The sequence below is a fragment of the Ovis canadensis genome, chromosome 23 (assembly GCF_042477335.2).
Source record: "Ovis canadensis isolate MfBH-ARS-UI-01 breed Bighorn chromosome 23, ARS-UI_OviCan_v2, whole genome shotgun sequence".
NCBI classification, from domain to species: domain Eukaryota; kingdom Metazoa; phylum Chordata; class Mammalia; order Artiodactyla; family Bovidae; genus Ovis; species Ovis canadensis.
Genome location: NC_091267.1, coordinates 38,890,572 through 38,903,970, shown reverse-complemented (window position 1 = coordinate 38,903,970; position 13,399 = coordinate 38,890,572). Strand labels below are relative to the sequence as shown.

General features: G+C 34.7%; 1 protein-coding gene across 3 annotated transcripts in view; it reads right to left on the bottom strand.

The window, feature by feature from the left end:
* TRAPPC8 (trafficking protein particle complex subunit 8) overlaps window positions 1-13,399 on the bottom strand; it is an 86,201-nt gene that overhangs the window by 33,233 nt on the left and 39,569 nt on the right. For all 3 annotated transcript variants that reach the window (XM_069568933.1, XM_069568935.1, XM_069568934.1), the window contains exons 12-16: window positions 7,702-7,833; window positions 3,783-4,007; window positions 2,779-2,887; window positions 1,141-1,335; window positions 596-726 (exon numbers count right to left, since the gene is read on the bottom strand). In XM_069568933.1, coding sequence (XP_069425034.1) covers window positions 596-726; window positions 1,141-1,335; window positions 2,779-2,887; window positions 3,783-4,007; window positions 7,702-7,833 — 792 coding nt within the window. The remainder of the gene's footprint in view (window positions 1-595; window positions 727-1,140; window positions 1,336-2,778; window positions 2,888-3,782; window positions 4,008-7,701; window positions 7,834-13,399) is intronic.

Genomic DNA, 13,399 nt, shown 5'->3' with positions numbered 1-13,399 from the left:
AAGCAATGAAAAGTTATAAACTTCCAGTTATAACACATAAGAAACAATGTAAAGCATAATAAATATAATTAATACTGCTGTATGTTATAAGAAAGCTGTTGAGAGAAAATCTTAAGTGTTCTCATCACACGGAAAAATTCTATACTTTTAATTTTCAACAATAAGCATATTATCCGGAGAAGGCAATGGCACCCCACTCCAGTACTGTGCCTGGAAAATCCCATGGACAGAGGAGCCTGGTAGGCTGCTGCAGTCCATGGGGTCACAAAGAGTTGGGCACGACTTCACTTTCACTTTTCACTTTCCTGCACTGGAGAAGGAAATGGCAACCCACTCCAGTGTTCTTGCCTGGAGAATCCCAGGGATGGGGAGCCTGGTGGGCTGCCATCTATGGGGTCGCACAGAGTCGGACACGACTGAACCGACTTAGCAGCAGCAGCAGCAAGCACATTATCATACATTTTGTAATGAGGGAAAATAAGCATAAGAAAAGAGTAAGTTCAGGTCCCTTTACAGAAACTGCTGAAATGTTATTACAGCATCTGTTAGACTATTACTGAAACATGCTTATTACAAATACCTTTTAACAACTTACTAGTTCTTTAACTTCTTCATTATCCTTTCCACTGACATATTTAGGTTGAAACTTCCACAGCAATGACAAATCAGTCAACAAAAGTGGAACTTTCAAAGGATTTCTAAAAGCTACTTCCACTGTTATTGGTTCTGTAAAAGAAAGGCCTAAGTTAGTAATTTTAATAAACCCCACACATCACCGTATGCTTCAATTCTCTGAACATACCTTGCTTTCAAAGCTCTGCATTTCTGCCTAGACTGTCCTTTATCACTTTGTAAATGTGCCTTTATTCAGGATTTTTTGAAATTACCTTCCTTAGAAGATTTCCCCCATAATTTTTCTGTACTCTGTCATTCTCTCTTCTACATTCCAAAAGCACATTGAATATTCCTGTATTAAAGTCCCCACTGCTTGGTTTTATAAATGCAGCTCACTAGTACTCAATTTACTTTTGTATCCTCAGCCTCCAGTCATATTTGGCATGCAAAAAATTACCATGAATACGCTGTAAGCAAAACAAACAAGTAAAAAACCGTGAATAAAAATTCAAGTGTATTAATTACCTTCCACAACTGCAAGGGGAAACCTTGAGTTATCTGAATAGTTGTTCAAACAATATTGCGTGGGATGGAAGTTGGACGGAAGGACTCCTCTATTGACCACAGACACCACTTGTTCCTCAAGTTCTCGCCACTGCTGAGAGGACTCAGAGTCATATTCTTGATCAAGACTTACATGAGTAGCTGCTTGCTTTTCACCTAAAGAAAAAGCGTCACTATTAAATACACATATTTATTAATACCTGCCCTCAAAGGAAATATACTTTAAATAAAAATCGAAGGTATCCAAATACATACATATACCATTCTTGCCTATTTTCAATTTTATCTGAGAGAAAAATATTCTTTTACTAATTCTAGCCTAATTGGAACTCAACTTGTAATACTGATGCTCTTTTCCTTCTGACTCTGACAGAATATATTCTCTTAGTGTCCACAATTTTATATGAATACTTCAAATATACAGACAAAATATGGAAAATAATATAACAAATACTTGTGTATCAAAATTTAAGAAATGTCAACTTTGTTATAAGAAACCAAATTTTATTTAAAAAAATACAATAAATGTTACAGATGGAGCTGATTTCCTCTGTCTCACCTTCCCTAATTCTCTCTCCTTCATCTCTTCCATTGGTACCAATTCTTCCCAGAGCTATTCCAAAGTTGAAGTATAGCATGCACATTCATAATTTTTGTTTTACTTTATCAAATATGAGTGTATATATAAACAACTCACAAAACTAGTGTATATGTTTGAAATTCATATAAATGGAATAACTTTTGATCCATCCTTCTGCAACTTTTTTCATTCAACTTTATGTTGTGGGTATTATCCACATTGAAATATATAGAGCTCATTCACTCATGTCCTACACCATGAAACCAATATATGAAGGTACCAAAATCTATCGATTCATTCTGTTTCATTTTTTTTGCTACTAAAAACAATGCTTCTACAAGTACCCTGATAATATTTTAAATAAAAGACTAAATTAGCTCTCAAAAAGAAACATACTAAGCTCCAATTAAAAAGACTTAAAATTACAAAGTTTAACATGCATAAAGACCTTTAACATATTTAAACTTTTGGCCCAGTATTGCCATTCTAAAGCTCAATGCTAAGGAAATAATCCTGAATTTTTAAAAAGTCTCACAATAAGAACAGCAATTATATTGGCAACTGTTCATTGCATCTGTGTACATTTGAAATTTTCCATAATAAAATGTTAAGACAAGATTCATCCACAAAGATGTCCATTACAACTTAGATGTCACATAATCAAAAAAGATGGACACCATATAGCAAATATTAAAATACTTTATATCCATTGAATGAATTACAACCATTAAAAATGTTTATCAAGATTATATAATCTTTATATTATGAGAATTTCTTTATATTATGTGAGAAAAGTCATTATACGTACAGCTATTTTGTTGTTATTGTTTTTAGATTTTAAAGCTGGAAGGAAAAGCACTGAAGTAGTAGGTTCAAGTGGCAGGATGATAGATGATATGGTATAGTTGTTTACTTTCAAATATTCTTTAACAATTACACAATATTTTTTAGTGGAAAAAGATGAAATAACTTCAAAGAAAAAGTCACTAGGTAACAAAGCCAAATTAAACTTTACTAACCATCTGCTGGTCGTCTGTCATGGCCAAAGAAAACTCGGGTTGCTGAACTGTTAATATATGGTAAAGGAAGCTGCGGTAAAGGGCCATCTGGTGAGAGCTGACTTACATTCTAAGAGAAATACAAAAGACGAAAAGAATTTTTGAGAGAACGCTTATCTGTCCTCATTTTTAATACATAAGTTATTAAAGGCATGTTAAGAAAGAATATTAAGAATCACTAGTTTTACTTAATATATGAGTCATAAAATTTTACAAGGAAGAACTTTAGATATATTTATTTTGGTCCAAGAGAATCTCCTTAAGGTTACTCAGCAAGTTAGTTCTCTCTGGATGCTAAAGCTCCAAATATTATTTTTATATGTATTTTACTTCCTAGACTCATTATAGCATTCTATCTGCCAAAATTCTTACCCATATGATTTCAAATTACTAAAGTGAAAAAGGGTAATTATATTCTGCAGGACAGATAAAATATTTACTATTCATGGACCTTGAGGAAAAAATTACAACTTTCCATTTTGTCCACAAAATAATGCTTTAAATTTGCTATCCTCCTGTCTCAGTGAAATATTTTTTCTTCCTATTAATTTTTCTGCCTTTCATCAAAGTAATGTCTACCTCTCACAGATCCATATCTACTCATCTTTCATAGGAAACAGAGAGGAATGTACTTTTCCAAAGAATGGGACGATAACCCAAACGCTGTAAAACCAGTTTTAATTCAAAAATACATAATGAAGAAAACAGTCCCAAAAGCTCATGGTATTTTTTTTTTTTAGATTTCAAATACAGCCACAAATCAATTCTCTTTTATGAGAACGGTAGAAGGGCAATGTAACTCAGATTTATGACCAAAAAGACTAGTCTGTTGTACTTTATTATGAAAGATAATTATATATAGTCTAATAAAACCACTTATAAGATTCTTACTAGATAGTACTAAAAATGAGTTTTTCTGAAAATAATGACAATTTTAATATCCACTTCTGAGAGTAAGTATTCACCTTGTAAACATAAAGATATTCTCTGAGGAAGGCCCCTTGTTGAGCAGCAGATTGTTTACTTTCATTGATTAAAATATGCCTGAAAGCAGACACAGCATTGTCCAGTTGCCTGAGAGTGTAGGACTGTCGCCCAATGGTGAAGTTAATATGATCCTCTGCAAGAGACCAGCCTTTTCCTTTGTAAACTTGCATGGCTTGACAATAGCAGCGTAAAGCATGTTTTTTCTGTAAGAAATATATAAAGCAAAGTATTACAATCCAAATTGCTCTGGGACTGGACAAACACACACACACAAAAATCAAGTAACTAGTAATGAGTTCTTCTAACAGAGACTGGGATGATGAAGAAAATGAAACTAAACCGCAATGATCGCTAAAAACCAAGAGATCCTGAAGCAGACAAGCAGCTGCTCTGTCCAAGGGTAAGAAGTCTGAGAAGTCAGGGATAATACTGATTTTGTGAAAAACCATCTGGGAATTTCCAGGGCAGCAGCACGGGGAGTCATAGATCAGTGAGAGACTTGCTGTTAACTTGTAGCTGAGAGCTATCTTGCGAAGCTTACATTTGGTTAGTCATTACACCACTGCCCTGGACTGAACAGTAAAGTATGTTCTAATTCTACATATACGAGTATGAAGGTATATGTGTCTACATGTATTTGTTGGTCTTTGATAGTGACATAGTTTGGTATTCTTTTCTTCTGCCTAAGGCTGCATCCTACCACACCCTTAAGTGTAATGTTAGGCTTTAATTACATATTAATGCCACCCTCTGAACTCAAATAACCTCCATTCTAAACACGGGATTTGGTATTCCTGGCAGCTCAAGACCCTGCCTGCAATGCAGGAGACCTAGGTTCAATCCCTCAGTCACGAAGATCCCCTGGAGAAGGAAATGGCTACACACTCCAGTATTCTTGCCTGAAGAATCCCATGGACAGAAGAGCCTGGAGGGCTACAGTCCATGGGGTCACAAAGAATCAGACCTGACTGAGCAACTAACTTTTTTTCACTTTTTCACCAAGAAAAAGGTTTCTCTCCACTAAACCTTTTCCTTCAGAGTAAATTCTTATACCCACCCTCTTCCAAGGTAGATTAACAAAATCTGTATCATTTTCAACCAGAATTGGTCAGTTGTTTTTGGAAATGTTTTCTTGATCAAGAGGTAATAAAGGCAAATCAAAATCATCTGCCACTTGATAGCGTGCAGTGAGAACACAGTCTCTTCTTTGTGATACTCCTACAAATATACCCAATTTGAATCTCAGGATGAGGAAACACTCAACAAGCCTAAATGGCGGCACATCTCTACAAAATAATTGGCCTATAGTCATCAGAAGTGTCAACATCATAAACGTCAAAGTACCCTTCTAACAGGATCCTTCACTATACAACCATCAAAACTTGAAGAGGGTCTGAGGATTAGACAGTAACACTGTATTAAGTGCTAAGTTCTCGACTGGTGTTGTTTTACTGTTGTAGAGGAGAAAAGAATTTTGTTTCTAAGAAAGAGGCAATATATCCTAAAGTATTGGGAGGGTACTGGGGCACCAGGTAGACAACTTAACTCCCAAATGGCTCAGGTAAACCAAAGTTTCTGAACTGTACTTGAAACTGTTTCATAGGTTTGAGATCATTTCAAAATAATTTTTAAGTGATGTTTCTGAAAACAAAACAAAACAAAAAAATCCCCATCTCCATATTGCATTTAGTAAAGGAACACAAATACTGAATCTTAAAAAATGAGAGATACAGAGAAACAATAAAATGCGTCTAAAAGTATCAAGTTCAAGTGCATTTTTTAGGATCTCTTGGAAAAGCATCTAGAGAGATTTAAGAGGTAACAAGGATTTAAAGTCTGCCTTTTAAAGTAATAGAAAGATCGTCCAGGGTATACTGGGCATAATCAGAAACACCTTCTTCAGACTTTAATTTTTTTTAATCCTGATTATAATGTCGGTTCTCTTTTTAAATACCTTTTACTTGTTAATATTCTTAATGGAAAAAACGGAACTATAAACAAATTTCTGGGGACAAGATAAGCAATTCAGCATGAACTTGCAATCACAGAGGACTGAAAAATGACATCACTGTATACATATAATCTCCTCTATGCTCCGCACTCATCTCTGTCAATAGCCACATCTGTTTTTAATGAAAATGTCATGAAAAGTTTTGGAGCTTCTCAGAAACAACTTGGCCCAAGTCAAAATTATGTGCACGATGAGCACCTTATCTTCCAAGGAAGACACTGTTCTTGACCAACTTCAATGGGACATATATTTGCTTTTCTAACAGGTCTGCATATTTCAGATTTCTACTGTTTGAGAAAGTGATCCTCTGGGTTCAAGGTATATAGGTCACAAAACAGCAAACCAGCTGCTTTGGAATCATTAACTCCGCAAGATAACTACAGTTAAAGATGATTATTAGGCCAGAGAGCAAATGTATCTCAACCTACCAGAATGTAGCATTTTTAACCTGCCATGCACTTCCTAGAGGCAATATGCCCTGTACCTTTAGAAGGTAAATACAAGATCCAGTGACAGCATAACCACAAACGAAATCATTCACAAAAGTGGACAAAGATGTGGAAAAATGACAGAACCATTTCTAGTGGGGCATATAATTTTTCTTCTGCCTAACACATTTTGTAGATTTCTTTAATAGAACACTTAAAGCAAAGATAAGCAATGGGATAGTATGTTTCAGATGCTTCATTTGTACCAACTATGGAAAATAGGCTGTGAAAAATCAGCTTTTTTCCCCCTCACTTCAGAACCTGAGAAATTCTAATCATAAAGTACATAAAATTACTATACAGACTTAATTTCATAAATATTTTTACAATTTTATATTTAATATAAAGCAAGTTCACATATTTTCTAATTTCCCATTTTCAAAAAGTAGAGGAACTCAATCTTGAAAAGTTGATTTTTATAAATCATGACATTCTTCCATTAGAGTAATTCTGAACACCTTTCCTTCTTTACATCTGTGAATTAACACCAGTATGTTTTGATTATCACAGACTTTGAAAAAGGAAAGTTCATAAAAATTCATATTAATTAAATTTAAAAAGAAATCCTCATACTCCCTGACTAGATTAAAAAATTCCTTAAGAGACAAGAGCATGTTAGTTTTACAACTGTAAGCTCAGCTCCTAGCAGAGTGCTTGGAATATACAGATGATTACTCAGCCCACATTTTTACGTATACTTATAGTAAACCACCATGGACAGAGAAGCCTGGCAGGGGTCACAGTCATGCAGTCCATGGGGCTGCAGAAAGTCAGAAACAACTGAGCACACACAGACTCAAATGACCATATCTCAGGCACTATTACCATTCTCTGCCTCAAGAAAGCTCCCTTCAGCTAATGTTTAAAAGGACTATTGGGGACCAGAGAATAGCTCCAAATTAATAAAGATCTCTTCTAACCCAGCTGCTCCCAGAGAGAAGAGATAGATGATTTCTACCCATTAAATATTTAGCAAATACCATTAAGAGATACTCTGAGAAACAACAGAAGACCAGAGTTGAAGTAGGGAAGGTTCAATCACCTTTAAGAAGAATTGAAGTTACTTAAGGGAAGTATATCTAGCCTTCACATATATCATTTAGCCTCACAGAAACTTGGGCAAATCACAAATTAAAAAAAAAAAAAAGGCTCAAAGATATAACTTTAAAAAGTTAAGTTGTGAGCACAAGATCAAGATTTAAACTCAGATTTGTTTAAAGCCAAATCTCATGTCCTTACCAATGTAACACATTACCTCAGAACAAAATTTAGTTTTATTTTAAAAATTTTAAATCAAAAAATTGACAAATAACATACATTTATAAAATAAACAAGTTACAACAAATAAAAATTAAAATAAATAACAAATTATCTTCTTTTTAAAGCAAACGCACTCACCTGCCCTGCTTTACTGAACCGGTGGCCTGCCAATATCATATGAAACGCATATTTTCTAACCATGGGACTCTTCATGTTTATAAAGCAATGTGCCGCCTGTTCCAAAAGAAGTGCACTTCGAAGATCAGAATCCTATTGAATGTTTAAAGAAAAAGGTTAATTTCACAAAAATTATAGTTAATTAGTGAAAAAACATTTTCTTCCTTAAAATAATATACAGCGTATCCAATATAAATTAGTAGTATCTGAGGACAGAGATCAAGAGCCAATCCAGTCTTGATGATTCTTTCTTCCAATAAGCACAAATTTTAAAAAAAAGTTCAAAAAAGTCTCTACCATGAAATATTTTCTTTCACTTTACATAAAGCCAAAAGTCTGGGTGTGATATGCACCATGTAATAAATCTGTGAAGAAATGCAATCCCTTTTCATATGGCAAAAAAAGATTATAAACTGAGAATTTGATATAGGTATACACACTTGAACCAGAAAGCAGAGTACAGAAAAACAGATTCATATCTAATTTCTTCTGGAAACGGATCTGTGACATACAATAGCCTATTTCTATTCATCCAATAAAAGAGGAAAGCCAAAACAGAATGTGTGCAGATCATTAAATAATCAAATCTGTTATTTTATCTTCTATAAAGGTTAACTATACTTAAAAGGAATTCTCAGTTTTGCTCTAGTTTAAAACAGCCAAAGAAAATGCTTTTCATTGAAACATCCAGAAGGTTTCCCCTTCAAAGATTATCACCTACTATTAGTATATTAGTAAATGGTACAACTCAAATTAGTTTCCACTGCAACTGACTTACGACAGAGTCTACAAAAACCACATTGTACATTTATAGCCTCGCCCATAAGGACAATCTTTCAACTGACAGAGCCATCATCACTTGACAAATAACTGAGAAAGTACTGAAGGTTGCTGATTAAGCATCAACACTTTCACCAAACTTTCTCTAACTTTTCAGCTATTCTCAAGCTGAACTTACCATGCCCTTCCATGTGTTCTGCTGCCATTATTTTCCCCAGGGAAAGTTGAAAACAGAAAACATTGACTTTAAATGCAACAATTTCAACAAATTATAGTCACATCAAAAAGTGTTCATAGACTATTGATTACTGCAACTATCTCCGTAGCAATCATAAAATTATACCAGAGCGGAAGCATCTGAGGAAAAGCATTCAGTAAATGGTAGATATTATTTATTTCAGACCCCCTCATAACAAAAGCTAAATGATCAGATGATTTTCTTAATTAGATCCGAAAGCTAGTGAGTGGGAAAATTAGGAATGTACAATTAACAAGCAGTTGTTAACCAAGGCATCAGAATTACTTGGGGAAGATAGGGCGCTTACTTCTCTATTTTTTTTAGGAAAATGCTTTCTTCTTAAAAAATTATTAAATATGGCCTCTTTATTTTTCCCTTTAAGAATGAATGTTTGAAGAAAACAAGGAAGCATCTTTCTTCCCTACTTCATGCCTCATCTGACTCCGGGATAACTGCCATTACCAGCATGGCGCCGGCCTGTGTCACTTCTCTCCTTCTAAATAGGTATGCACTTATATGTCAAATGCCACAGCTTTGATACTCATACTTTCTTATACAGAAATAGTATTACACAGAGTATTATCTCACTTTTTACCTTAGGATCATCGACATCCTTCCAAAACATCTACATCTCTCATTTCTTTTAAAGCCACACTGTATTCTATTATATAAATGCATAATTTATTAATATAGTCTCCACTTGATTGATTCAATATTGCCACAAATTTTTACTACTACAAAAAAAAACTCTTCCATAAACATCTTTAAAAGTATTTTTTAATAACTGTACACACAAATATTTTTATTAGACAAGTGTTTGGAAATAGAAGTGCTGAGTTAATGAAAGCTATGCATATACTTCAAATTCCAATCAATATATAATGTATATTGGTACAAAAAGGTCATATCAGTAAAAAACTCTCAGAGAGTAAGAGTTTATTTTCTACTCTACCCAGTCAAAAATAAATTTTAAGATTTTTGACCTTCCATAAAAGCAAAATAATACTTAGTTCCTCAACTTAGACTTCTTTAATAGTAAGGCTGTTCATCTAACATAGGTTTAAGGGTCTTTGTACTTTTTTTTGCAAACTGCCTGTTATGCCCATGTGTGAATGGGTTTTTGTGATTATCTAGTTTGTAAGAACCCTTTGTATGCTTAATCAATATTAAGCCTTTGTCATACATTTGTAAATGGTATTTCCCAGTTTTACTATAAAAGAGTCTATTCTTTAGTAGTCAAACACTATCTTCACTTTCATGGCTTCAAAATACTGCATCAAACTAAGAATGTTATCATTCCTAAATTTAAAAAATGCTCTTCCATATTCTCTTCTCTGGGTGTGCATCTGTATGTTCAGTCACGCAGTCATGTCCGCCTCTTTGTGACCCTACGGACTGCAGCCTGCCAGGCTCCACTGTTCACGGAATTTTCCAGGCAAAGAATGGTTGCCATTTCCTACTCCAGGGATCTTCCTGACCCAGGGACCAAACGCATGTCTCTTGCATTTCCTACAGTGGCAGGCAGATTCTTTACCACTGTGCTACCTGCGAAGCTCCATATTTTCTTCAAGGTTGTTTTGTTTTTTCATATTTTAATCGAGCTATAATTACATTATGCAATGAATAAGACAGGAATCAGCTAATCAGGTGTCACAATACCATTCAGTGAATAATCTAACGTTTCCCACTAATATGACACAATGACAGCCAATCATATGTAGCATTTAAATTCTCATTCTATTCTATTACTTTATCATTAATATCTAGAACAGGTAGATACCCCCTAATTCTATTTTGGAATTTAGGTTTCTCAATGGAGTCAGTTTAAGTCCGATAAATTTCTCAAGTTTATTCCCAGCAATGCAGACACATCCACACACACACACATACATGCACACACAGAGCATAAAAACATCTTAATTCTCTACAAAGCTTCATTATCCTGCAAAACTTGGTAGGCAGCAATCCTGGACATTCTGATTAAAATAAGGAATATACACTAGATAATTGTGGTGGTGTGTAATGATTCTATTAAGATTGTACATCAACTGAGAACCAGGACAGTAAACCCTCAGCAGTCTCCACTTTAACTGGATTGACCAATTCAAGAAAGACCTGCAAAGTCCACAGCATATATTAACTTAGCTTAAGCAAAATGTGCCTCCTGCGTTCAGTAAAGCTGCTGAGAGTTGATCTGCAGGGCTAAACATGCACTTATATCTCACTGCAGCTTTGTTCTTTGCTTGGTTCCTGTCTTACAGAGACACCTAAAGTAGGAAAACATTGCTTTGAAGCCAAAAAATGGCCCAGAAAAGAATGCTAACTATCACCAGTGTTGACGGAAGAAAAATGGCAGTATGTCACAGAGGGATAGTTTTATCCAGAAAGCAGAGGCTTTGAATGTTTGAAGTATACAATTTTACTTCAGTGGCAGTTCACAACCATGCTATGACAAGGCCATCATGCATGCTCTCTGAGGAGCTGAGAAAAGAAAAAACCCATGGTTGCCACTTCAGCAAGAACTCCAGTCTATGAACTTTGCCCACAACCAGCTATAAAATCATTTGGGGTAGAGGCTTCGGTAAAAACTGCCATAAAAACGCAGTTGATAAAGACAACAAACTTCAGTGAATCAGATCTCAAGGATGGCATGGCACTAAGATTTTTTTCCTTTGCATAATTGTGAAATTAATAGCAAAGGTGCTAAGAGCTGATCAACTTACCAGAGAAACAGAACAGTTCCTCCCAAGCTGGAGAAACTTATTAAAAAAACTGCTGCTATTACTATACCTCTGATAAGCTGATTTATTTGCATTTAAATGGGAGTAACACACAAAAAGCATTATACAACCAAAATAAATGTTCAACACAGAAATACAGACACAAGTAGAGGGAAAGTATCATGCTTTAAAGCACCAAATTTAGACATACTACCTATGTGCTGATAAATGTGCCATGTTTTATCATTAAGCCGCATTTGCTCTGCCATGCTGAAAATCCCAGAACACGACCCGAGAATAAGGTCCACTTGCCCACAGACTTACAGTACAAACAACAAACTCATAGCTCAACTCTTTTCATCCAGGCCTCACAGCTGTCAAGTGCTATAATGGTATTAACAAAAAACTAGGAAAAACAATTCCTGAGTGTCAAGACTATGTGACTCAGTTCTCTATCCTCAGGATAAATGCACTTCTCATTTTATACAGCTTCTCCAGTAAACAAAAGTACAATAAATATAAATTATTAGCTAAAATTTAATAATCTTAGACACATTATGCCTAGCAGTCTCTACTTTCAAGTTACTTCAAAGAAATACCTGAAAAGCACAGTAGAAAAGGCCACTAAAAATCACAGCTTCCAGGGAAATACACATTCACCCCCATCTTTCACCCCAAAGCAGTAAAAGACAATGATAAATTTTCTAGAATTTCATGACAAAATAAATCATCCAGGTTTGAAAAAGGGTTAAAAAAAAAAAAAGAGTTGGAAAGAAAAAACAGTGAAAGAAAATAATGTTACAATGAGACACAAGAATCTGCTCTAATGAAAGAAATTTTATTCCAAGCTTCTAAACCATAAACTCCTTTTACAGTCACTGATAATTCCTAGGCTGAAAAACATGGCCAACATATTCAAACCTAAGCTAAGATTATTTATTAATAGACAGAACATCAACACACTCAAGAACCTATACTCAGCTCTACTAAACAGTCTAACGTCTGACAACTGTTCGTATTGGTCAGTGTCCACACAGTATCAATTATAAAATATTTTTAATATCATCCCTTAGCCTACTTAGTTGTATTCTAAAGAAACTTTTTAGAATAATTAGTGGTTCAGCTTAACAAACATCTGTAAATCATATACCATGTTTCAAACCCAGTGTTAGGCACTAGGGAAAAATAACGTTGAAAGCAACAGTTTCCTATCCTCAAGAAGCTAACAGCTTATAAATTTTCAATATATGATACGGCGGTCTCACAGCATATAAGAGGGCATGACAAACACACTGAAGACAACCTGGGTACTATCTGAAGGATCTGACTGATATCGGAACCACTGAACTGAGGTGAAGAAAAGATGAAATGGGACGAAGTCCAGGAGAAGGACATTAAGGACACGAACCAGGATAGTAATAGGAGGGATTTTAAAAAGAGAAAGATAAGTGAAATATTTGAAGTTATAAAAAGAACACATATTTAAGAAGTTAAAACATCTTCTGTGTCACTAACAGTATAGAAGACTACAGGAGCATCTCAAATAGTTTCTGCCTTGAGCAAATTAGGAGCTGCTTGGCTATAATTTAAAATCATGATCTACAAACTATTAAGTTTAGTTATTGACATGTGGACTCAAAGGTGCATTGGAAACACTTGAGTAGGTGAGTCTAAAAGACAGTTGGTCATTCAAATCTAAAGCTCCAGGCCATTCAAATCTAAAGCTCTAGGGCTGGAAAGATTTGAGAGTGAAAATCATAACTGTAAATAGATTACACAAAAGTAAAAAGGTACAATGGTCCAAGGGTTAAAACCGTAGGTTAAGTTAATATTTAAGGGGCAAACAAAGGTGTCTGTTTTTTCTGTTCTTGAGCACTCATCTAAAAAAACATGTCTTTAATCATATTACTGCCATTCTTTA